The sequence below is a fragment of the Leguminivora glycinivorella genome, chromosome 18 (genome assembly GCF_023078275.1).
Source record: "Leguminivora glycinivorella isolate SPB_JAAS2020 chromosome 18, LegGlyc_1.1, whole genome shotgun sequence".
NCBI classification, from domain to species: domain Eukaryota; kingdom Metazoa; phylum Arthropoda; class Insecta; order Lepidoptera; family Tortricidae; genus Leguminivora; species Leguminivora glycinivorella.
The window spans coordinates 10,875,416-10,902,243 of record NC_062988.1 but is presented as its reverse complement, the minus strand read 5'-3'; the positions used below and the strand labels follow the sequence as shown (position 1 = coordinate 10,902,243).

The 26,828-nt window shown below is 41.3% G+C and overlaps 1 protein-coding gene across 1 annotated transcript in view; it reads right to left on the bottom strand.

Annotated features, from left to right (window-relative positions):
* LOC125235834 (nuclear pore complex protein Nup58-like) overlaps positions 1-24,595 on the bottom strand; it is a 45,966-nt gene extending 21,371 nt beyond the window's left edge. Inside the window, exons 1-12 of the mRNA XM_048142440.1 lie at positions 24,330-24,595; positions 23,657-24,063; positions 23,220-23,351; positions 20,661-20,798; positions 19,203-19,247; positions 15,809-15,886; positions 14,763-14,893; positions 13,032-13,176; positions 11,158-11,301; positions 9,018-9,176; positions 6,574-6,690; positions 4,146-4,226 (exon numbers count right to left, since the gene is read on the bottom strand). Of these exons, the coding sequence (XP_047998397.1) occupies positions 4,146-4,226; positions 6,574-6,690; positions 9,018-9,176; positions 11,158-11,301; positions 13,032-13,176; positions 14,763-14,893; positions 15,809-15,886; positions 19,203-19,247; positions 20,661-20,798; positions 23,220-23,351; positions 23,657-24,063; positions 24,330-24,412 (1,660 nt within the window). The 5' untranslated portion in view covers positions 24,413-24,595. The remainder of the gene's footprint in view (positions 1-4,145; positions 4,227-6,573; positions 6,691-9,017; positions 9,177-11,157; positions 11,302-13,031; positions 13,177-14,762; positions 14,894-15,808; positions 15,887-19,202; positions 19,248-20,660; positions 20,799-23,219; positions 23,352-23,656; positions 24,064-24,329) is intronic.
* Positions 24,596-26,828: the final 2,233 nt, after the last annotated feature.

The window sequence follows — 26,828 nt, the reverse complement described above, 5'->3', positions numbered from 1 at the left end:
GATACCCATATTGTTTTTTTGACTTTATCACCCCCTTTTCACCCTTTTAGGGATTAAACTTTCAATAATCCTGAAACATGTATTTAGTCTATGTCTTTGGGAATCTTCCTGTGAAGTTTCGAATAAAATAATCAAACTAATCTTGTTTCCACATACAAAATTTGAACCCCCATTTCACCCCCTTAGGAGAGGAATTTTGAAAAATCCTTTCTTAATGCTCCTCTACACTATATGAGGAACATATGTGCCAAATTTGAAATCTCTAGGACCAGCAGTTTCGGCTGTGCGTTGATATGTCAGTCAGTCAGTCAGTCAGTTTCTTCTTTTATATATTTTTTTGATATTTAAACCCCATTGCACCACAACAGGGGAGAAGGTATTTCACTTCCGCCTCGTTAGATTTTAAAAACGTTGTATTTATCGTGATCAGCGACCCAATAAACCCTAAAAATGATACCCATATTAGTTTTTTGACTTTACCACCACCTTTTCACCCTTTTAGGGGTTAAATTTTCAAAAAACCTGAAACACGTCTTTAGTCATATGTTTTTAGGATCCCTCTTGTGAAGTTTCGAATAAACCAGTGAAACTAACATTGTTTCCCCATACAAACTTTGAACCCCCATTTAACCCCCTTAGGAGGCGAATTTTGAAAAATCCTGTCTTAGTGCTCCTCTACACTATATAAGGAACCTACGTGCCAAATTTGACATCTCTAGGACCAGGGGTTTCGGCTGTGCGTTGATATGTCAGTCAGTCAGTCAATATTTTCTTTTATATATTTTTTTGATATTTAAACCCCATTGCACCACAACAGGGGAGAAGGTATTTCACTTCCGCCTCGTTAGATTTTAAAAACGTTGTATTTATCGTGATCAGCGACCCGATAAACCATAAAAACGATACCCATATTGATTTTTTGACTTTATCACCCCCATTTTCACCCTTTTAGGGGTTAAATTTTCAAAAAACCTGAAACACGTATTCAGTCATATGTCTTAAGGAATCTTCCTGTGAAGTTTCGAATAAAATAGTCAAACTAATCTTGTTTCCCCATACAAACTTTGAACCCCCATTTGACCCCCTTAGGAGGTGAATTTTGGAAAATCCTTTCTTAGTGCTCCTCTACACTATATAAGGAACCTACGTGCCAAATTTGAGATCTCTAGGACCAGCGGTTTCGGCTGTGCGTTGATATGTCAGTCAGTCAGTCAGCTTCTTCTTTTATATATTTAGATTGTTACATTACATGCATGCTGCATTCGCATTTTGATTGTACAACAATCATAATGCGAATGCAGCATGCATTAATGTAACAATAATATGATAAAATTACAAGTTGACTGTAAATAGAACAAAGCAATAATGCGAATTCAACAAGTTGACTGTTGATAGAACAAGCACGTACTGTAACTACAACATGATAAAACAACAAGCTTATTATAGATTCAACAAGCTAAACTAACCAACATGGTAAGTAGCTTGTTAAATCTACAAGTTACACTTATCGTAGAAACAACATGATACAGTATCATGTAAAAACAACATGATAAGTAGCTTGTTGAATCTACTAGTTACACTTAACGTAGAAACAACATGATAAGTAGCTTGTTGAATCTACAAGTTACACTTAACGTAGAAACAACATGATACAGTATCATGTAAAAACAACATAAGTAACTTATAGAATCAACAAATTAGATTTCACGTTAAATTAAAATGACAAGTAACTTGTTGAGTCTACTAGTTACACTTAACTAAATCCAACTTGTTGTTTGAACCAAAGAGCACGTAGGCGCTATTTTAACCAAAAAACTTGTTGAATGAACATGAAAACTGGTTGTTTTTTCTCTCAGTGTAAAATCAACCTTGAGAATTTAACTTACTGTTTTTTTTTACCGTGTAGCGTAAAAAATGCCGAACTAGCAACATATGTATCCATACTAATATTATTAAATGGGAAAGTGTGTCGCTTAACTTCAAACTTGGGTAAATCCATTCTGCTTTAAAGCCAGGTTTAGACGAGCAATTAAATTTGCAGAAGTTGACTTCCACGAGTGACTTGCGTCGTGTAAACAGCTAACTTCTGTATTTTTTCAACTTTCGCTAGCTTGCTGCAAGCTCTGCGTGTAAACATCAAAAAATAGACTTGGCAAGTAACTTCTGCAATTATCGTAGGTTGTATAACTTGCACGTTTAGACGAGCAATAAAACTTGCAGAACAATACTTTTGCAATGTAATGTCCATGTGTAAACAGTCGCTGCAAGTTGACTTCTTGCAAGTTTTACAACTTGCAACACTTGCCGCAAGTACAACGTGTAAACACATTTTAGATATCCCTGCAATAACTTCTGTGTTTATTTTGTCGACGGAATAAAGTTTTCTTGCTGACATGTCGGATAGAAAAGTTTAGACCCGTGACAAAGTCATCAAATTGATATCGCACTATGAGCAACATGGAGAATTATGGGACACAAAGTGTAAAGATTATCGAAACAAAATTAGGAAAAAAAACCGGCCAAGAGCGTGTCGGGCCACGCTCAGTGTAGGGTTCCGTAGTTTTCCGTATTTTTCTCAAAAACTACTGAACCTATCAAGTTCAAAACAATTTTCCTAGAAAGTCTTTATGAAGTTCTACTTTTGTGATTTTTTTCATATTTTTTAAACATATGGTTCAAAAGTTAGAGGGGGGGGACGCACTTTTTTTTCCTTTAGGAGCGATTATTTCCGAAAATATTAATATTATCAAAAAACTATCTGAGTAAACCCTTATTCATTTTTAAATACCTATCCAACAATATATCACATGTTGGGGTTGGTATGAAAAAAAATATCAGCCCCCACTTTACATGTAGGGGGGGTACCCTAATAAAACATTTTTTTCCATTTTTTATTTTTGCACTTTGTTGGCGTGATTGATATACATATTGGTGCTAACGGTTACTGAGATTATCCGCGGACGGACGGACGGACGGACGGACAGACAGACATGGCGAAACTATAAGGGTAGTTGACTACGGAACCCTAAAAACAGCTTTGCTGCAGCTAATCTAGCAGCAAAAAGCAGGCAGCAAAAATTGTTTTTAACTTGATAGGTTCAGTAGTTTCTGAGAAAAATACGGAAAACTACGGAACCCTACACTGAGCGTGGCCCGACACGCTCTTGGCCAGTTTTTACAATTTTTTTATACCGTGAAGGTTCTTCTTATCGTAGTTCGATTAATAAATTGCGTTGTATTCCTATAACATCTCGTCTTAAAATCCAATCTTTTACCCCCTTCCGATTCTTCCGTGTTTTCTTCCCCACTACTATTATTATCGCCGCAGATGCACGCATTTTACTATGAGCGGGCATTTTTAATTTGTAAATACTTGTGGTATAATCGCCAACATACTTATCCCGTTTAAACACGTATGCAAGAACTTGCCAGGAAGATCTTGCTAATAACTTCTAAAAAAGACTTGCGACAGAAAAATTGCAGGTAGTCTAAACAGACCAACGATTTGATGCAACAAAAGTTGCCACAAGTTATTGCTAATATAAACAGTCCTGCAAAATCTTCCAGCAAGAACTTGCTTGTCAGCTTGCAGATGTAACTTGTGCTACAAAAATTGCATGTAGTGTAAACAAAAACGCAAGTTATTGCTCAATTTATTGCAGCAAGAACTTGCTCGTCTAAACCTGGCTTAAGGTTGAACATATAAAAAATATAATTTGACCCGAAAGATAATCAACCTTATAGCAGAATGGATTTACCCAGTTTTGAAGTTAAGCGACACAAGTGTGTGTGTCTGTTTGTTTGTCCGTCTTTCACGGAAAAACGGAGCGACGATTTGCCGTGATTTTTAAAGTGGAGATAGTTGAAGGGATGGAGAGTGACATAGGCTACTTTTTGTCTCTTTCTATCGAGAGCGAAGCCGCCGGCAAAAGCTAGTATTATATAAACTATAAACATATTATATGAACAGTCCAAGTTTGTGACCTCGAGCGCCGAACGCAACCTTGTGAAAAATGGAAAAAACCGTTATAATTGTCATAAACCGATTCGATTCAAAAATGTTTATAGTGAAGTAAAGGTGCGTCTTTATGGTAGGTGCTACACAGGTAGTCAGGTAATTCAGGTATAATTACAATAGAACTCACCACTATTGTCACCAGGGAATGGCGAAAAAGAGTTGCCCAGGTAACTGAACGGCGTGGGTCCGGCCAGTTGAGCTATGCTACCTGGAACAAGGATATAAACAGTGTTGATTGTTCATATAGGCCAGGCGGTTTAGTACCTACATCAAGCGCGACTTCAATCTCAAACCATTAATTCAGCAAATAGGCCACAGAGGCACCTGCACATGTGAACATTACAATATACATTTGTCTTACATTATTACTTACTGTCCAATTAACCGAAAAATAAATCACTATATTTTATTATGACTTATAAACCGCAAAAAATATTTTTAAAGAATACTTTTACGTAATAAGACAAAAACAACATCAGCCATGTCATCTATAGATTTTCTGTGAATGAAGTCATTCAGTGCGAAACCAACACTTTCTGACACTTTAAGTACGAGGCATAAAGGTCATTATGTGAGTCATTAATCTGACATGAATTCTATGACGTCACTACACGGCCGACAGCGTATTCGGTGGCCGAAATAAAAAAAAAATTACTCACATTTTTAAATTAAAAATACGTAGTCATCGTACAAATTTAACACACAAAATCATTAAATATTGGTTTCTTATGTCAAATATTACAGAAGACAATCATTTATTGTGCCAAATTAGATATGAGTCTAGTAGCCTATATATGAATTCTAAAAAAGGCAATTAGCAAAGACATATGTAACTCCGTATAGACGGATAAAGTCTAAGAAAAAAACGTACCTCAAAGCCCTAGAGAAAAAGGTACGGTGGCCTAGATGGCGTTACACCTTTGGGGAACGCTCGGTTAGATGGCGCTAATATTTATATTTGACATTTTAACACATGTCAAAGTTTCAAGCTTGTGTCGAGAGATGGCAGTCTATGCACTGTGATTACAGATTTTACTTTGACAGTAACTCTCTTTAATACTCCATCCTCTTTGGCTATTAGTATGGACTCGCGGACGAGAGAGCAAGCTGTGCTAAAGCGTCTGGATCAATAGAAGACTGTTTTGTATGCATAATCTGTTAAACCGCAATGTGATTCTGATCCTTGTAGTAAGAGTCCCAGATTCGAAGAAACCTGATTTTGCCAGGCTGAAAAGATCTGCCGTTCACCCCACAACCCCCTGAATATCATAATCTGTACACTTCGTCACACATGTTTGTTCCCTAGTTAAGTATAAGAACAACAATAGGCTAGTTTCCTATACTTAACATAAAATATTTTATGCAGTGCACGAAATAAAGCACCACATAATTAGGAGAAAATAATGGACAGTAGTTATTTTTAAACATAATTTCTATTTAATAAGTCAAAGATAAATAAATAAATATCCCCCCCCCCCCCCCCCCCCCCGATTTGATCAAGAAAAGTTCGCCTAGGTCTTCCACTACCAACTGACCCTTCTACTCCTTTTTCATATACTTTCTTCGTCAATCTCCTCTCATCCATCCTCTCTACATGCCCAAACCACCTTAACATACCCATCTCAATCTTTGTCACCACATCTACATCCACTCCACACTTCTCTCTTATCAGGCTATTTTTGATCCTATCACTCAACTTTACACCAGCCAGCTTCTTAACGCTCTCATTTCCACGGCATTCACTTGACTTTGAAGTCTTTTCTCCTACACCCAACTTTCACTACCATACATAAGTGTAGGCACCAAAACTCCTCTATGCACTGCCAGACGTGCTTTTTGCGACACTTTCTGGCTGCCCATAAAAGCGTTTAGTGCTCCATTCACTCTATTCCCAGCATTCACTCTCCTTTCAATATCTTTTCCATGTTTACCGTCCCTTGTAAACAACGTTCCCAAATCCACAAACTCTTTCACTTGTTCCAAACTTTCATTATCGATCTCAATTTCGCAATCTGTCATAATCTCATCTCTTTCAAATACCATTACTTTCGTCTTACTGATATTCCTTCTCATTCCTTTCCTCTCGAAGGATGCATGCACTCTTGTTACCATCAGTTGTAACTCCTCGGCCGACGACGCAAGTAATACTAGGTCATCGGCATATAGGAGACATTTGACCAGTAACCCTTCCATTCTCAACCCACAACCTCTTTCAGATCTTGCAAACAACTATCCATGAATAAATTAAACAGGAAATATTGCAAAAAGGCCAGGTCAGAAGTACTCGAAACCGACGAGCGTGTATGAGAAACGTTATGAAAGTGTGTGAAGCGAAAGTGGTTTGTCAGGATCGTAGTAAATGGAAATCCGTGATCTCTGCCTACCCCTCTGGGAAACAGGCGTGATTGTATGTATGTATGTATGTAAAGAAATAAAGTAAATGAATTGACCGTCACGTCACTCCTCAGTATTTCCATATTAGCAAATCGTTTTGACAGTTCATAAAAAGAAGCTGATTTGACTAGTAGGAAACTAGCCTATTATGATATAAATACCTAAAGCGGCTCTAGGGTCCGAAAGCACGGCGCGACCTAGGCTGTCGTTCAATCCTGACTTGGTCTTCTTTCTCGTGCCTTCAGCGTCGCGCAGGATCTGGTCTAGGCTGTTACTGGCTGAAATAAAAGAAAAATATGAAGGGCCAGTTGCATCAACCACATTTGACACACATCATCGTCATGCAGCAGACGTCTATGGAACTTCCCATACGATAAAATTTAACGATCGCTTTAACGGTGACAGACGGTCTGATGCAACCGGCTCTAAGTGATGCTGTATGACCATGCATCTCTGACAATGGCGACCACATATACATATTATGAAAGAGGCGCGTTCCTACCATAGAGGAATAAGTAAGGGACTCCATACATCAGTAAATGCAAGTTATTTGTAGTGACTTCTAGCGTCATTCACGCGACAACTAGCGTAAATTATCAGTACTGCTACTTGTCCTAAGATGTCGCGACGAACAAAAAGTCTAATGCTCAACAATTTGTAGCTAATATTACAATAGTACTAATCAGTACTCTGTTTTCAATTCCTTCTGTTTGTAATACAAGTTGTAAGCTGTTTTAATATTACATTTTTGGCAGACGCAACACTGTTGGCAGCTAGTGTCGAGTAGTAGTACTGATAATTTAAGCTATTTGACGCGTGATTGACGCGTGAATGACGCTAGATGTCACTACAAATAACTTGCATTTACTGATGTATGGAGTTCCCTTACCTATTTCTCAATGGTTCCTGCGCACACTGTCTAAGCTAGTGTAGGTGATCGCGTGCCATGCTTGTATGAGTGAGATATGACAGGTCGACTGGACTGGATATGGCGGTAACTGTGAAGTAACCGAGCGCGGATGGGCGGCACTTTTAGCGGGGAGCGGGAGTGGCCATACTGTACGATAGTACTCTTTATTATACTGTGGTATGACTTTGAGTTAAGTATAACCGGCCGACTGTTTAAGTCCTCGGCTGAGAGGTGCCGGTATATGTCATGTTTATAAGTTTTATTCCGATGCTGGTTCTGGGTTCGAATCCCGGTAAGAGCATTTATTTGTGTGATGAGCACAGGTCTTTGTTCCTTCACATTTATTGTTGTCAGAGTATCCAGAAATTTTCTTGAGCTTACCGCGGGACTCAGTCAATCTGTGTAAGAATGTGTTATTAAAGTTATAAAATGTATTTATTTTTCTTATCGCTCGTGTTATTTACTAAACGGCAAATGCTGGCTACATTATAAGTAAATACAGTAATAGTATTTTTTCTACTCCCGAACTGTTATTCGTCATTTACAGGGTCGTGCACACATCTTTAAAACCCTACATAAAGGTCTATTCCCCAAAGCCAGCGTCCGCCGGCTTTCCGCGCATGCGCGCAGTATCGAAAAAACTGAAAACGCATTGTTTGGCTCTGTAACCATGGCAACGCCTTATAACGACACTGCGGGCGTGCGCGGGAAGGCTTTGGGCAGCCGAGCTGACAGTGCAAACCTTTGAGTCAAAATAGAGGAAACAGTGTGAATTTCACGAAAGTTATTCAAGAAAACTATTAAAAACTAGTGCATAGTCGTAGAAAAAGTATTGTATGCAACGGTGTTTAACTGAGTCAAAAAATACTCGTGGCGTCTCAATAACAATTTTCGGCTTCGCCTCAAATTGTTACCCAACGCCACTCGTCTTTTTTGACCTCCTTTAAACGCCTATTGCATAAAATACTATTATATAATCGTGATATAATACAAAGCTTTTCAGTCGAGGACCATGTTTAGGCCACGAAGCTTGCTGAGTGGCCTAATAGTACGGTGCGAGAGTGAAAAGCTTAATTATATCACTATTGTATACAATACTTTTTCTACGAGTCATCATCTTCATCATCAATGGACGGAAATATCATCATTGATCATTCATGCAAGTTAAAATTAATGTTAATAGAGTCGTTCACCGTTGTATCAACATCGAATTACCTAGCAACCAATTGTTTGTAATAACCGTCCCTGATTGGCCGATAACGCGACAGATAAAAAAGTGTTTCAGATGCAGGAAAATTTGCCAGGTATCGCAAATTAGTATAGAAATTGTATGAAGTTCTATTTTTGAAATTATTATAGTTAACTAAAGTCAACTATAATGAGCTTATTATAATTGAGTCGGAACTGCCATAGAGTATCCAACACTGAAAAGTTAGCACTTATAGTTTAGTCTGTGGTGCCCTAATTGACAGATTACAGTCGACAAATATTATGAATATAGAAAAATATTATTGCACTACAAAGATAACATATTAAAGCAAACACAGAAATCAAATGACGTACATTTCGTGGCCCGGGGCGAATATCTGGTTTATAAGTGCCACAGACAAAATAACCTCTAGGTTAGCCTTGTCTGTGATAAGTACATATATTATAAAGAGAGAGCGAGGCACTAGTGCCGTCTCCGTCACTCACCCGACACGGAGCCGAACACGTCGGTGGAGTCTTTGAGCACGTATTTCCTCAGGTTGAGGTACTGCTCCTTCTGAGCCTCGACTTGCGTGTGAACGGCCTGCAATCTGCCCGCCAGCGCTACTAGCGACTCGTGCATGCGCCTTATACCGAGATTCAGTTCTGTGGACAAATTTATTTTTATTGAATTCCGTTAACTTTGAGGCAAAGAACTAAGCTAAACTAGAATAACTCCGTATAGACAGATAAAGTCTAAGAAAAAAACGTACCTCAGTATCATACAGAAAAAGGTACGGCTTAGATGGCATTACACCTTTGGGGTACGCTCAGCTAGATGGCGCTAATATTAATATTTGACATTTTAAAACATATCAAATCAAGCTAAGAATATGGGCCAAAATTGTCAAAACTGAGGTTCAAAAGTTTTAAGCCTGTGTCAAGAGATGGCAGTCTATGCACTGTGATTACACATTTTAGTTTGACAGTAATTCTCTATAATACTCGATCCTCTTTTCTTTGAGGGAAGGTTCTTTAGGTCAAATACAATTAAAAATAAAAACTCTTACGGTTATCGAATAATTAAAAATAAATTTAATTACTGAACACGTGTGTGGCATCCCTTACCACTTCCTAATGTTATTTGTTTTAACATGTGCCGTCAAACACTTGACATTGACTAATCATTAATGTTATGATTAAAGTCCTCTCACACTAATTAATCCATTTATTATGTATGAAAAGAAAAAAATCGAATTAAACGATAAGCGATATACAGGGTGGTTTTTGATGATGAACCTGACTGCGTGTCGAATTTAACGAAAAACAATAAAAACACGGTGTATATTCAACTCTCATCTACTACAAAGTAGACCTGTTTGTGGACAGACAAGTGTTTAGGGCAGCTAGAAGTTGATATCGACATTAGCCAGTTTTTTTACAGAACCACAAAACTGGTTTCGGAACGTTGGCAGTTTTTTTTAGCTTAGCTGCAATTAAGACTCAATTTAGGAGTAGGTAGTGTAGGTACAGGTATAGTCAAGGTATCAAATATAAACAAAACTAGGTATTAAATGCAAAAGGTTCCATTGCTTTGTCTCGCTCACGCCATGTCGTGGCCAGGCTGTTATTATAGAAATGTACTAGAACTATTACCAAAGACCTATATAACTTCGTATAGACAGATAAAGTTTAAGAAAAAAACGTACCCCAAAACCATACAGAAAGAGGTACGGTGAGCTAGATGGCGATACACCTTTGGGGTACGCTCGGCTAGATGGCGCTAATATTAATAATTTACATTTTAAAACATATCAAGCTAAGAATATGGGCCAGATTGTCAAAACTGAGGTTCAAAAGTTTTAAGCCTATGTCGGGAGATGGCAGTCTAAGCACTGTGATTACACATTTTACTTTAGGCAGTAACTCTTTAATACTCAATCCTCTTTGCTATTACTAACTGAGCATCCGGGCAATAATCCATTTCTATCTGACTCTCTCGCTCGCACTCGTGAGGCTTATGGCGAGCACTAATGTGTATAATATTATTTTAATATCATGATTCATGAATCATGATATCACGTCAATACACACTCAGAAAAAAAATATAGGCATCATCAGTGTAGTTATGATATATTTGAAGAGTGTCTTTGCAAAAGGACTTATTTCTATAAGTCAACAGAGGTTATGTTAATCTATGTCTTCCTAGAGAAATAAACCTTGTTGACTTATAAGTCATTTTGAAAAGACACTCCTTATTTTAATAGGTGCCGCTAAAAGTCGAGGTACGATTCTTAGTCATCCTCCTTGCGTTATCCCGGCATTTGCCACGGCTCATGGGAGCGTGGGGTCCGCTTTGACAACTAATCCCAAGATTTGGCGTAGGCACTAGTTTTACGAAAGCGACTGCCATCTGACCTTCCAACCCGGAGGGTAACTAGGCCTTAAGTTTCAATTTGTTTCAAATATCAAATCACATTTCGCACATAAGTTCCGAAAAACTCATTGGTATGAGCCGGGGTTCGAACGCGCGACCTCCGGATCGAAAGTCGGACGCTCTTACCGCTAGACCACCAGCGCTTCTTACGGTACGATTCTTAGTATTAAGATTGTAAATCCATTATAAATTATCCTTGCGAGTACTAACCTTGTTCAGTGAGCAATTTCGGCGAGGACTGCATCTGTTTATCGGCGACCTCCATCTGCCGCCGGAACGTCACTATCTGCTGCTCCAGCTCTGCGATCAGCTCTTTGATGTACGCCGGCGGGGCCATGCCCTCCAACTCCGTGCCTGCAAACAGAAAATAATGTCAAAATGGTTCTTACGGTTCCGTACCTCAAAAAGAAAAACGGAACCCTTATAGGATCACTCGTGTCTGTCTGTCCGTCTGTCACAGCCAATTTTGTCCAAAACTACTGAACCGATTAACATGAAATTTGGCACATATAATGTTAACCTATGACCCAAAGACGAAAATGTAATTCAAATTTTAATTATAGGGGTCAATTATGGGGGGTAAAAGTGAAAATTAAAAATCAAAGTTTTTGGAACTGTATTGTGTTACATGTATATCAAATGAAAGATCTATAGATTACAGGAAAACCTAGTCAAGCTTAATTCGGACTTCATAGAAGAAAAAAACTCAAATTACGAATTCCACTCATTGACGCTGCAAGGAGTTACCAAATCTCTTGAAATTATGTGAGCGCGTTTGAATATTACATATAAATTCATTTCTGTTTCGTTTTTTTTTAGAAATTGTTAAAAAAATCGATTATTCGCAAAAAATACGGAACTGTTGCACCGCGAGTACAACTCGCACTAGGCCGGTTTTTGTGACGTCACACGTGGCCATAAAAGTAGGATGACAAAAAAAGAGTCCTCCAGTTTTGGTCTAACTGGAGCAATTTGAATTGTCATTGGTATTCAATTCAAAAATTAATTTATATATAAAATAAAGAAAATAATTAGCTTTTTTAAATGTTTAATCGAAACGAAAATCATCCACTGTATCCTCTATATACAGCTCATGAAGGGTCACTTTTTTTTCGTTGTCTGCCGTTTTGCACTCATGGGATGTTCATATACGCGACAGCTTCTCTTTCGCACACTTCAGCAGTCTTTAAGCGTAAGCGAAATGATAGGTCTGTGCACATCGCACACGGAGCTAGACTATAGCATGTATGCTGTATGCTAGACTATAGCATAAATTAAATATAATAAGATCATACCATCCCATACATTAAAATGCGACCGCCTACTAACGCGCTTACACTCCACCACACATAGATGGCGCCACAAAAAAATGCCTTGTTGCCACCGATTATTTGTAGATTGGCATTAAGTATCAATTCCGAGCCGTAAATCTATATCAAAAGTGATACTTAACGCCATCTACAAGTATAATCGAAAGCTACAAGACATTTTTTTTGTTGGGCCATCTATGTGTGGTGGAGTGTAAGCGGGGTCTTAGGTGGTCGCATTTTAATGTATGGGATGGTATAATCTTGTTATATTTTTTTTATTTTTTATTTATTTTATTCAATTAATATACATGTGGATACAAAAACATTATTTTAAATATATTGCTCCACAAAACTATTTATATAGTTTGACTGTGGAGTCAGAGCTCGCTAATACAACAAAACAAAAATATCGCTATATTAATCAAAATTATTTGACAATCCGGTAGGAAGTAATGGCCATCGCCATTCCTATAGGATATCCAAGAGATGTTTTTTGAGTTTATTCTTGAACACTGTTTTTTTCCGTTCAAGAACAATGTTCGCCGGTAAGGAATTTAATAGATAGGGTACGCGTTTTTTTAGAGTTCTTCGCTTCGCTCGCGTTAGAAAGAGACAAAAAGTAGCCTATGTCTCCATCCCTTCAACTATCTCCACTTAAGAAATCACGTCAATTCGTCGCTCCGTTTTGCCATGAAAGACGGACAAACAAACAGACACACACACATTCCCATTTATAATATTAGTATGGATTTATGACTATAGCCAGTGATATACCGAGCGCATCTCTCGCCGTGGACTCTGCGTGCGCGAGCGCGGCGGCGGCGCAGGCGCGCAGGCGCGCGGAGGCGGCGCGCGCGCGGCCCAGCTCGCTGCTCAGCGACAACGCTTGACGCAGTGTCGACTCGGCCGTACTTGACACCTGAAATACGTAGCATTACTATATTATTACAGGGCAGTTCGTAAATATCCGGGTCACATAGAGAGAAGCACGTCGAAAGGCAATTTCCTCGGCAAACGTGACACGTGGCAAAAAAGAGCAATTCGAACAATAATGCGTGTACCACTATGGACATCTTGTCGTGAATACTTCTCAAGGTTAGGTATTTTACCAGCTTCTGCATTATACGTGCTCGTTTTATTGACTGACTTAGTAAAACACATGTCTAAATTTGAATCCTTAGAGGAACAGGAGTTGCGCTTTCAAACACGAACAAAAAACATTAAATACTCCTTCTGTCCTAAACTTCAAATAGTTAGGCATAGTGTGAGGTATCAAGCGGTCAGAATATTTAACCAACTACCTGAAAACCTGAAAGTCATTACGGAACATAAAATATTTGGTAAGCATTTAAAAATGTTCCTATTGAGGGGGTGCTTCTACAGCACTGAGGAAATATTTACTTGTACAGATTAAGCTGATTTATTTATAACTTTATTTTATTTTTTGAATCTTAATTATTGACATGTTCCGCTTTTATTTTAGAATTTAAAATTGCATGTATTAGTTTGTAACATTTTTCTAACACAATAATTTATTGTTAAAGAAATGGTTGCAGGTTGCTCGGCCGAGTAAATGCGAGCAATGCTTCGGTCGCGGCATCGGGACGTGCCTCGCTCTGTGTGGACCCGTCTAATGAGTTTCGATTTTTGACAAAAGATGACTCCATGTGTTGCTATTAGTGTAGACTGTAGAAGCACTACTTTTTTGCCAAATTTGTGAGGAAACAATGATGAATGAAGCTTCATTCGAATCGAATTTTCACATCAAAAACAACTGAAATAATCTTTATTATCTTTACTCAAACATGGACGGCAAAATCGACTAGAAACTAGAACACAAAGTATGGCCAGTCGAAAATTATAAACAATTCAGTAGTTAAAATAGCCATATGTATATTAAATGAAGGCAAAGGTCCTCTAAACTGTGATATATGTGTACCAACTTATATGTATGTGGGTACGCCTAGATTAAGCGTTGGTGGCCTAGCGGCAGGAGCTGCGACTTTCGATCCGGAGGTCGAGGGTTCGAACCCCGGCTCGTACCAATGAGTTTTTCGGAACTTATGTGCGAAATGTGATTTGATAGTCGCTTTTCGGTGAAGGAAAACATCGTGAGGAAACCGGGCTAATCCCAACCCAATAAGGCCGTTGGAAGGTCAGATGGCAGTCGCTTTTGTAAAACTAGTGCCTACGCCAAATATTGAGATTAGTTGTGTCAAAGCGGACCCCAGGCTCCCATGAGCCGTGGCAAATGCCGGGATAACGCAAGGAGGATGATGATGTACGCATAGATTATACTTACTTATGTAAAGGGTAGTTACAATTCTTCAGTCTTGAATTAAACCTCATATGAATCGCATCAAGTGTTTGTGTCTGGCACCTAGATTTCCATCCTCCTGTGTCCTAGACTTTATAGTGGCGATGAGACGATTTGGACCTACGCATTACGTGTGTTAGGTATTATAACTAGCGGTACGCGACTAAACAGGCAATAAAATTTCATACCTTATGCAGTGGCTTGATCGACACCCTCATGATATCAGAGCTAAGCGACTTCTGCTTTTTCACAAACTCTTTGAATGACTCCACATCAGTTAAGATTTCATTTGGCAGCTTGGTCTGTTTTGGTGGTTCACCTGAAAATATAACAAATTAATTTTCAGTGCACATGGTGTTTTATCCCACACTAGTTCGCAAAGTGGTCGAAACTTCAAAGCGCTATTTGCACGAAAACTAATACGTGCGAAGAAGACATTTTGTGTCGTTTAACTTCAAAACTGGGTAAATCCATTCTGCTACAAGGTTGATTGATTATCTTTCAGATCATATTATATTTTTTATATATTCAACCTTAAAAGCAGAATGGATTTACCCAGGTTTGAAGTTAAGCGACACATTTGTAACTCGTGTCGATTGAAAACACTTTCTTTCGGTCGTGTTTTAATTTACCGCCACTCGTTCCGAACTCCCTCTTTTCAGTACTTTAATTTACTCATTTATTTATTGTAAACATAATTTACAGCATTACAGTCAAAACCAAAGCACTGTACAATTTAGTTTATAGGTATTTTTAGGTGATTAACAAAAGAAACAAACATATATGATACGATCACCTTTCGTCCATCACCTCATAATACCACAGACGCATTTGATACACAATCATCCATCTGCTTGCAAACACATCACATTCTAGTGACCACTTGTATCGTAATCTACTTATTTCATCACACACCCACACTAAATGTGCTATAGCACGCAGGCGGAGCGTGAGTTATAGAAAAATCGTTTTCCGTAGGGAGTAAAGAAATTTCTAGTACTGTATTGAACTCCTTTTTACCTTTTTGCGTATTTTCTTTAATGCAAGTGTGATGAAAAACATTGTGAGTAACTCGGGGAGTATGAATATCACTAACGAGAGTAAGTTAAATCGCGACGGCTTGCCGGAGCGATTTAAAGACTCGAGTTAGTAATATTCCTCCGCTCGGTGACCAATGTACTATTAAAACTTCACAAGTTAGTACTTTATAACGAATTCTAGTGAATTAGCTTACTTTTTCCATCGCCTGTGGTTGTGTTTGCAGTCCCAATGCCGCTTTGTGATAATCCGCCTAAACCGAGACTGGGCGTCACTGTAAAATAAAATATAGTTTTGTCTGTGTATGTTCAAACACCATTATTTATATTATGGCCCACAATTAAGAAAAATGTGGTGTTTTTTGCTTCTTTTTTTACATAATGAATGAAATATCTGCATAGTATGAAACAAAGTTTCTTTCCGCTGTTGTGTCTGTGATCCTTTGTATGCCTAGTGCAACAACGCAGCGGACTTTGAAGCGGTATTTTTAATAAGTAGAGTGATTAAAGAGAAAGGTTTCAATGTATAACACGTGTGAGGATAATCGTCTTTTCAGTCTGCCTTCACCCGACCAGTGGCATCTAAAACATTTCGAAAATCCTACAGACATAGAAACCATTCTGACCCACTTTTCTAAGTCACTATGTTGTGAGGAAATGGCGATGGATAGGGCACGCGCTATGCAGAGCAAACAACCACGTGTCCAAGCAGGGTCTCTGCAGGCAATCACCCGGCAGTAGACGGTCGGGACGGGACGGCCTTGTACCACGTGGAAGCTATCAGTGGAGCAAGTGGACTAGGCTGGAAGGATTTGGAAGTAGTCGCCCAGGATCGTGAAAAGTGGAAGATTCTTCTAAGAGCCCTATATAGTAGGTAGTGAGGGATAACAGGACCATCATCATCATGTTTAAAAGTAGACACTAGACAGTCTGTAAAGGTGGTTTTCCACCGGGAGAGCGTGAATGGGCAGAGCGGAGAGGGAATTGTAATTTGTATGGCAAATTTTCAATTCTCGCCCAGCGCATCTTCGGTGGAAATAGTAAAGATTGACTGGGATGTGCGGGACTTTAATTGAGATATTTGTTAGTGTAAAAATGAACTGTATTGCTTCCGATTTAAGTATAAATTAACTCTGATGATAGTTTTCCGCCGGCAGGGCGAGACGAGAAGTGGCTTAGCGTGGAGAGGAGTGGATTGACGTGGATGTGCGGGACGTGAATTGATTATTATTTGTTGCTTATTATTATTCCTACTTAGAGTATAAATTAACTCGAAGGTGGTATTCTACCGGAAGGACAGCCACCGACACTCCTGTCGCTCGGACGCACCACTTCTCCTGCTCCTGACGATCCTGCGCGATTTTCTTTGAAAATCTTCGCCGGATTGACCCCGGCTCGCGCCGGAGGGGACAGCCTGCAGACAGCTGAAGCCGTCGCCGATCGCCCCGGCTCTGGACCTTAATCTGGGCAACCGGATAGAGGTCTAGATGCTAGGCGCTGAGAGGCGATGAAGCGTCGCGACTGTGTCACCGCCCACATCCGAAGCCCGACTGCGCTCAAATGACCCGACGCGCGCCGAGGTGCCCCCCCGCCCCCTCGGGCAGGGTGGGTACTTCGAAAAACGCGATGGGCCATCTACCCGCATCAAGTACGCCGACCGCGACGACCCCCCCCGACCCGCCGGTTAGGGTGGGTAGTCTGAAACGCGAGTTTCTCGGCGTACCCACAGAACCCACATCAAACCACGAACCCGCCGCCGGCCACCCAGCGCCGCGGCCCACCGTCACACCGACCCCGGACGTCTCTACGACCCCGCGGGAAGTCCCTTTCCGGCCGCCCCCGTGCAGTCACCAGGATCGTGATCGTATCCTGGCCGACGGCTCGGGTAAAGCCGGGTCCCCGCCCTTGTCACCTACCCAGGCGGCGAGCGGTAGGGAAGTATACCGACGGTTACAGGGGCATTTCCGCGGCGAGAACGTAGAGCTCCGGCCTGATGACCTCGCAGTCCTCCGCTACGTGGAGGAAAACCCGGACACCAGACTAGCCAGTATGCTGAGACAGATAGGCTATATCCCACCTGCCCCAGCCAAGAAGCAGCCGCCGACGCTCGAGGAGATCCTCCAGAGCGTTGGCCCCCCCGCGCATCGCGCGCACACCCGCCCTAGCCAACCAGCCCACGTTTTTGGAGGTCCTCCAAAGCGTCGGCCCACCACCGCGCGTCGCACCCGTAAGCTACCCCAGCCTACGGCCGCGACCGCCAGAAAACCCCACGCCGCAGCAGACCGCAGGCCCCTCCAAGGGCCCCGCCGACGCACCGGCCAGCCCCACGGCCCCCAACCTGGAGGCTGTGGCCACCTCAGACGTCACAGAAGCCGACCGCGCGCCCGCCGTGCCCGCGACAGCGGAACCCGGACCCGCGGCCGCACCGACCACACGCCACGCCACGCCGCAGCCGACCGAGGACCCTTCCAAGGGCCCCACCGCAGCTCCGGCCAGCCCCGTGGCCCCCAACCCGGGGGCCGCGCCCGCCGACCATCACATCGTCGCGCCAGTCACCAAGGCCCCAGCGCGGGCCCCGGACCAACGGCCGCGACCCCACGAACCCCGGATGCAAGGCTGCCGTACAAAAAATACAGCAGCACGCCAAAAGCGTACCAAAAAGAGCGGTGGTACACGGCAGCCTTGCAAAGACAAAGGGGAGGGTAGAAGAGGAACCTGCTTTCTCAACTACCCACCCCGAGTCGCCGCATCAAAAACCCCACCGCGCCTGACTTCACGCCGGCAGAGCACTGCGCCGCTCCACGCACGCCCACCAGAAGGCCACCGTCGTCGACCCCTGTCAGCCCGCGGAGCTGACAAACCGGGGCTTCTAAGCCAGAGCTTCGTCGCCCCATCACGACCCACGCAGCACCCACAGGACACCCGCACCCGCCCCCGCCAGCTCCGAGGAGAAGGCGGGCCCGGTCGACGAGGTTGGAGACTCGTCGCCCACCAACGACTCACGCTCACGCACCGGACACCGGCTGCACTACAGGGAGGACGCCGAGAAGGAGCACTCGCCGCCCCCCCGCAACACTGCTGACAGGCCCCGCCAGTCAGCCACAGATGGCCCGCCGGCTTCGCCGGCGGCCCATCGATGAAGCCACGCCTATATGGCAACAGAGGAAGCGCCCGTTGTAGCGGGCGGCAAACACAAACCGCCAAAAATCTAACTCAAGATGGAAAGGCCAAGATCTTCCCCCAAGGAGGGGGTCGACCAGAAAACACACGAGCATTCTACCGGCAGAGCGCGACGAGACATCGCGAGGCGCGGATTGAAGAGGATGTGCGAGACTTGAATTGAGATATTTGTTACTGTAAAAATGTACCGTATTGCTTTCGACATAGAGTATCGTATGAAACCTACAATCTACGGCAGGCACGCGCAGGCACGCGCGGGCTCGCGCAGGCCCGCGATGGCTATTAATGGCAATTTTTAGTGGAAAAGGGTCCGGGCGATTTCAATTCCCTCTCCGCTCTGCCCATTCACGCTCTGCCGGTGGAAAACCACCTTAAGACTATAATAAATGACATTATTGAGTAAGACCTTACCTGTAGTGGATGTTTGCAGTCCAGTGGCCGCCCCTAATTTGGCACCTGAAAACAGTATATACATAACCAAAACGGTACAAAACTATGCATATCCTCCACTCTTTAGAAAGGTCTTAATTTTGTTCCCATCAATGTGTATATGATATTTGACAATTTTCTTTACTACATAGAATTGTGGCATTCTTCAAACATAACATCCATGACTCTGGAACAAATATCTGTGCTCACACAAATACTGGGATTCGAACCTAGGACCATGGTCATCGGGATACATACAAGCTTGAGTATTCCCATACTAAACAGAAAGTAAGGTTTTTACATTATGAAATACACCATATAGCTAATAAGTAAAATTTTTTTTGAGGTTGTTGGTAATGTTAATATTTAAAAACTTAATGCCATTCTCTAATATTTTCCCGAAAACAGAGAATATTCTAGAGAATGGCACAAAACACAACAGAACTGTACTAAATCTCACCACATGACGGTGTAATTGTCCGATACTGATCTCTTGAAGCACACTTGACATGATATATAGGCGTGGCCGTTTGGCTGAAACTACAGTTTGGTGATGCCTTGTAACACGGGCCTTGGACATCTTGGAAGGTTTGGGTGATCGGGAGGAAGGGATCTTGGTAGGAGTTGTTGGGGTTCGTGGAATCTAGCAGAAAAGGAATAATTACTCTGATTCATTATTTACAATGAATTAGTCCAGGGTAAGAGTGTAGTAGTGTGTAGTGTCCAGGGTATCGATGGAGGAGGCCTTCACCCAAAAAGGGTCTAATGCACCAGCATAATTAAATCAAATTTAATGTAAAAAAAATTGTAATAATGCAGTTAGAATAAAAGGCTTTTTTATTTTTAAGAGTGTAGAGATAAAAGTGGAGAAATTAGCCAGGTCCACGCTGAGTACGCAAGGCAATTTGTTCGCGTCAAACGCCCAATGTGGACGTGCCTCGGCCGCTGCTTCCGCCAACGTAACGTCTCAGCCACGACATTGTTCTAAGCGCGACAGCGGTGAGCGGCAACCATACGTGCGAATGAAAAGTCCCATCGCTGTGTCTCACTCCAATGTATGGCCGCCGCTCACCGCTGTCGCGCTTAGACCAATGTCGTGGCTGAGCCGTAAGTAGAGCGAGGTCCGTCGAGGGACAATTCCTCGCGCGGCAAACGTACTACGTAATCAGGACGTTTGAAGCGCGAGCACATTTAGGCTTTGCCATACAGTTGGCCCGACGCTACGCTCGCGAACCGCTAGATGCGGGGGGAGGGGGGGCTTACCTAGCGACGTGCCTTGCTCTGTGTTGACTCAGCTAATGATAGTGTGATACTTTACTAATGCCTCCTATACTGAAATTTTGGCTCCTATATTTTGTGGCTTTAATTAAACTTAAATCAGAAAACAAATAAGAGCCATAATATGTTTCTGATCAGTTAAAGATAGGTAAAGTTACTTACCAAATAAACTGTTGCTTGTGCTTGTTGAGGCTCCGAATCCGAAACTACTCTGGGTGGTAGCTGCAGCCCCAAAACCAAAGCCCCCGAGTCCTCCGAGCCCTGTGCTGGCCGAGGTAGCTGGTGTGCCGAAGCTTAGTCCTGTGCATAAAATATAATAATATTATCTTCTTCTTCTTCGTCAAAACCTCATGATTGGGGGTCAAGACCACCATAAGTCGCTGTATGTTGCAGTGCTCTCCACTCAGGCCGATCTTTTTTACATTGTGGGAAGTTGAATATTGCTACCCAGACTGAGCTTACCAAAGCGATTTAAAAGCTCGAGTTTGCAATATACTTATGTCCCGGGTTACACACAGCTTCACGCCACCTTAGTTGCAATATAATGCCATCGCAGTTGCCATTAAAATTTTTAAAAAACCCCCCAAACAAAGTGGACCGATTTTCATGAAAGATGGCTAAGAAAACTCCCAACTAACTCAGCTTTCAAACAAAAAAACGAAATCTAAATCGTTTCATCTGTTTGGGAGCTACGGTTCCACAGACAGACACACACACAGACAGACAAACAGACACATCACACATCAAACTTATAACACACCATCGTTTTTATATCAGGGGTTAAAAAGATTTTTCTATTACTCCTGCTCTGCCTATGGGCAATTTCACATTTAGTGTGAGAGAAGGCATTTAACCACTCGTATATTTAGACACAAATCTGTATCTGGGTATTTCTATTGATCACTTTTCAATTCATCATGAGTAATACAATCCCATAGTTCAGCAGTTCTCAATCTTATTTTCCCATGGAACCCTTTTAGAAAGCAAAATATCTGACGGAACCCTTAAATTAAATAAATGAAAAGATGGTTATGGTAAGTAGTAAAATCTAATGATTCGATTGTAATGTGAGGTTATGACATGAAACTGTTTTTTATTTTTTAACAATTGGTGAATTTTTGGTTTTATGGAAGAGAGTTGAAGTTGCATATGGGTCATTCCATTGTGACGGGTGGGACATTTATACTCTTTTTTGCCTACATTTTGCTTTATTTCTGCCAAACGGCAACAATTAGCGTATTAAATATGACATTATCAATTACTTGAATAATCAATGCGTACTGTACCATCAAAAAAAATATGAAAATGTCATTATTATTATGAGAAATTGATGGTATAAGAAGTGTGACGGGTGGGACTTCAAAGTGCCTCTCCTCTCCGACTTGACTTACACAATTCGCAATTGGTAAGAAACTACGAAACTTTTGTTAAACAACCATTTTTTATTTAATTCCTGATATTATATAGATTAGGAATTAGAATAATTTACGCAAATAACTCGTAAAACAAAAATAATTTTGCTTCTCAATGCTTGTGACGGGTGGGACAGCGCTTTGTGACGGGTGGGACGAGTAACATTTGAGTATACAAATATATGAAAAATATAAAGACAGTTCGTTTGTATTTACTTTAAATCAGCTCTTTTATTAATTATTTAATGTTACAAGTAATAATTTCAGTAGTTTTCTTAGAGCATTAAACCAAAAAAAATATTTTTTCAACTTGAATTTTTAAAGGTTCAGAAAATTGTCAAACCTTGTCAAACAGTCTATTACCACATACTTTTATCAGTGGGTCAGAAATAATGCCAAAAATTTTACCAGTTTTAATGAAAAAGACTTCTTCCTGACTCATAGGCCTCATTGCATTCATTGTGTTCTAAAAAGTAATACCACAACCGAATTAAGCAATATTAGACATATAATTTGCTTTAATATAACCCAGTTAGGTTTAACTAAACTTAAAAGAAGGATTTTATACTCATTAACTCAAGTTTTATCAGATAACCCATTTTGCTCACCCGTCACTGTGACGGGTGGGACCTACTTTGAAAAGCGTTAAAAGTATACTTTTATTCACAAGAGCAACGCGTTTTTTAGCTAAAATAACCAACCTCAACCTAATTGTTACTTTCACAAAGTAAGACATCAAGAGTTTAGATACTTTTAGGGTAAACAAGAAAAAACTTTGTTTTATTGTGACGGGCGGGACGTGAGTTACGCATTGTGTAGACGCCCAATAAATCCTAACCATGAAACTTAATTTAAAGTTACTTGCCACTGGTTTAAACAGCTTTAAATATATTTTCTTTTACACATATCACTTTCTCCATAATGTTTATTAAAAGCGCGAAATAGCGCTGCCAACTTAGGGTATATATATGCCACCTTAGACAACTGGTGCTAGGGGTACGTTTGGACACATATAAAATGCAAAAAAATTTCATAAAAAGGAAAAACTCATTGATTCATAAAATTAGGCATAATGTTCTATTCTCTAGATGTAGATTTAAATGTAAATTAAGTTATTTAATTTTTATGCCTGTGGTGTCGGTTTCGCTGGAATGACCCATATAAGGTAACCAAAATTCACACTGAGCCCCCAGAGAGGCTTTGCGGAGCCCTAGGGATCCGCGGAGCACACTTTGAGTATGGCTGCCATAGTTTATTGACTACATTGGTTACTTTGTTTTATAATCTGTATCAATAAAACATCTCTCACCAGTGGAAGCAGTGCCAGTCCCAGCTCCGAAGTTGAGGCCGCCAGTGCCCAATCCACCGCCAAACGATGGAGCACTAGTTTGGCCGAAGGCTGGTGTGGTTGTTGCCCCGAATGCAGGCTGGGAGGTTGCTCCTGAAATAACCAAACCGCTCAGGATTAACCTTAACACATTCACTACCAGACAAAAATGTCAGAAACCCAACATTATGTATAACTGGTTGCTTCTATGACAACCACCCACCCAGCTGGTTGTCCTGCATCTGAGCAAAGTTCACGAGTGCCTACTAGGCAGGTTCTCAGTTGTGAAAGTGTTAAATAGAAAGTAACATGCCATACACAATATATCACATATTGACAACACTCAACAGACATAAACAGCTGCATTAAGCACACAAAAATACAAGTATTATGAACATAGACTATTTCATTACACTTACCAAAAGCTGGAGTAGTTGTGGTGCCAAAAGCAGGGGTTGCAGTGGCTCCAAAAGCTGGTGTAGTATTTGACCCGAAGGCAGGGGCAGCTGATGTGGCTCCAAAGGCAGGTGCAGCCGAAGTAGCCCCAAAGGCAGGTGTTGCTGTTGCTGCGCCAAATGCTGGTGCTGTGGAAGTTGCCCCAAACGCGGGAGTCGCCGTCGCCCCAAACCCAGTGCTGGCCCCGAACGCAGGCGTCGACGTCGCACCTGCCCCAAATGCGGGAGTGCCTGTGTTAGCACCAAAACCAGTTGATGTGGCCCCAAAAGCGGGCGCTGCACCGAACGCGGGTGCCGACGTAGTCGCTGTGCTGCCGAAACCGAAGCCTGAAGGCTGCGACGTTGCCAGACCGAAGCCCGGCGTTGCGGGTCTGTCAAAAGTGAGGTTATGTTTAATTTACTTTCAACGAAAGATATGCTGAATATAATTTGTTATAAATTGAATATTCAAAGATAGACTACAAAATCTCGAATCCACAAAACATTACTGCACAAAGATTGCCTGTCAAATGAATTTTGGCATTCACACAATACGTCAGATTCAATGAAATACCTGTTTTTGATTTAGCAATGCTAAGAATATTGTTGCAATATGAGTTTGGGTACGTATGTGCTCAATGGTTTATTAAATACGTACTTGGCAGCGCCGAAGCTGAACCCTGAAGAGAGCCCGGATGAGGCCGGGGCACTTGATGGAGTCCCAAATGAAAAAGACGTCATTTTGGACAGATCACACGCTTTCCTCACTATGTAATTATCACTATGATATCATGATTTTCTAGAAAATTAATAGTGACAATAGTAATTCAACGGTTAGCAAGCAAGAATATTAACAAGGAATAAACTCATTAACTCATACAGCAAGAGGGAATGAACGGTCAAAACGGTTGCAATCAATCAAGTCGTATGCACAAACGTCAAACTTTTTTTCGGGAGTAATGTACAACCAAGCGCGGCGCAATAGTATCCGGTCCGGTCCGGACCAAAGTCCGAACAGAAAATCGATGTCGAAAACGGTCAATTATGTTTAGACAGGGCTAACAGATTACTTCTTAAATCACACTGAGGACCCATAATAGAGACCGAGAAAGGGATATCTTTTTCTCACTTTGGTTTTGGGTGACTTCACTTTGATTTTGGTGCAGTGCGGTAATCTGTTGGCATTATTAATGTCAAAGGTTTGCCTGACATTATTTGGTTGAGCATTAGAGCGTCTACAGACTATCCAACATTTCTAGGACAAACAAACCAAACTTGGACCAAACAGACTTGTCCTGTGTCCAAAGAATATACTCGTCGCCCGTCCGCACCTATATAGGTCATTCATAAGCGAGGGCGATAAAGAGAAGAACTTTCTTGTATTCACTTGCTTCAAAAACAACATTTGCACTGTTGTACATGTAATGCAAATTATGACATAGATTGTATCAACATGTCGTTCGAGAGATACAAATCATTTTACGCGCCGGATCAGAAACGCCGATCTACCTGGAAATGCCCTGATTGTGTGAAAAAGAACGAGCAAGCTAAACCACCGATCGGTAGCAATAATGAAACACCTCAAACAAGTACAAGAAACACGATCTACAAAACTATGAACTTAAGACCAAAGCCTCCGGCTACGGCTAAGGCAATGAGCACCTCCCAATCAAGAAGTGACGAATCCTCTGACACCAGTGTTCTTGGAGATACTTTGAATATATCACACTCTTCGGAACTCGATTTGGCTGACGGGACAATTACTATGGATTCTCTCAGTAAAGTTTTAGAACAAAAACTAGCATCTCATCATCAGACTACTAGAGCACATTTAGAAATATTTATTCAAAATGAAGTATATGCGGCAATCACTTCATTCAAATTAGAAGTCACTCAAAAGACGAATGAGCTTTCCGCAGAACAAAAACAGATTAATGAGAAAATAAGTGACCTAACAAGAAAAATTAACTCTCTAGAAAATGATAATCTCACGTTACATGCAGAAATACGCAACTTTCAAAATAATACTCAACCTCTACACAGTACTCACTTAAAAGCGGACACGACCACTCTGCAACACCTCGAAACTGAGCTGTCCTCCTTGAAAAAACAAACTGCTTTATTAGAAGACCGCTTTAAACGACCTATGTCGTACGCTGAGGCTACCAAAGAGCAGTTAAGTCATGAAAGCACTACAACAAGTTATGTTCAAGAAGTTGGTAAGATCACCCCTATAAAAACCCCGGAAATCTCTAAGAAAATAGTACTCTACGGCCTTAGTGAAATCTGGCGTGAAACAGAATCAGAGCTGCTCAACAGAGTACTTCGTCTATTTTACGATTTGTATGGCATGGACCTTACTGGATGTATAGACGATCTATACAGAATAGGACGAGCACCTTCAAAGAGGCCGTTAGTGATCGAGTTACTCAGCAAGAGGACAAGGAAGCAAATTTTAGACAATATCGGTTATTTAAAGAGTACAGGATTACACATTTCAGAATTCCTAGATTCTGGAAGCTTACAATTAAGGCAACAACTTAGAAAAAGGCTCATAGAAGCGAGACAAAACGGGAAAAAGGCTGTAATACGAAACAATAGACTCATTATTAATGGACTGGACGTTACACAACAGGCGACGACACAACCGCAGTTACACCAAACTCAGCTACAATCAGGGTCAGTCGCAACATCAAGGCCCGAGACGCCGCCGCCGCCGTCGACACAAGACAACATGCAGAGCAGTGTCCCGAGCCCGAGTACGACTACGAGCGCGACTCAACCATCAGATATAAATAATTTTCGTCCCTAAATCTAGCAATTTAGATATACTTTACCAAAATATGTGCAGTATTAGTAATAAGTTACATTTAGTTGAAGCCTATGTAGATGAAAAACCTAATTCACATGTCCTATGTATAACTGAGACGTGGATAACTAGCTCAAAAATAGACCTATTGTACTTGGAAGGATATAATTTGGCAAGTCACTTTTGCCGGTCTAATTACGAAGCCGGAGGAGTATGTATCTTCCTACGAGCCGATATCGAATATGAAGATCTAATAGATATAAACAGCATTTCCATAGAATACATATTTGAAACCTGTGCCATTGAACTATGTAACACAAATTTAATTATTATTGTTATTTACTGGCC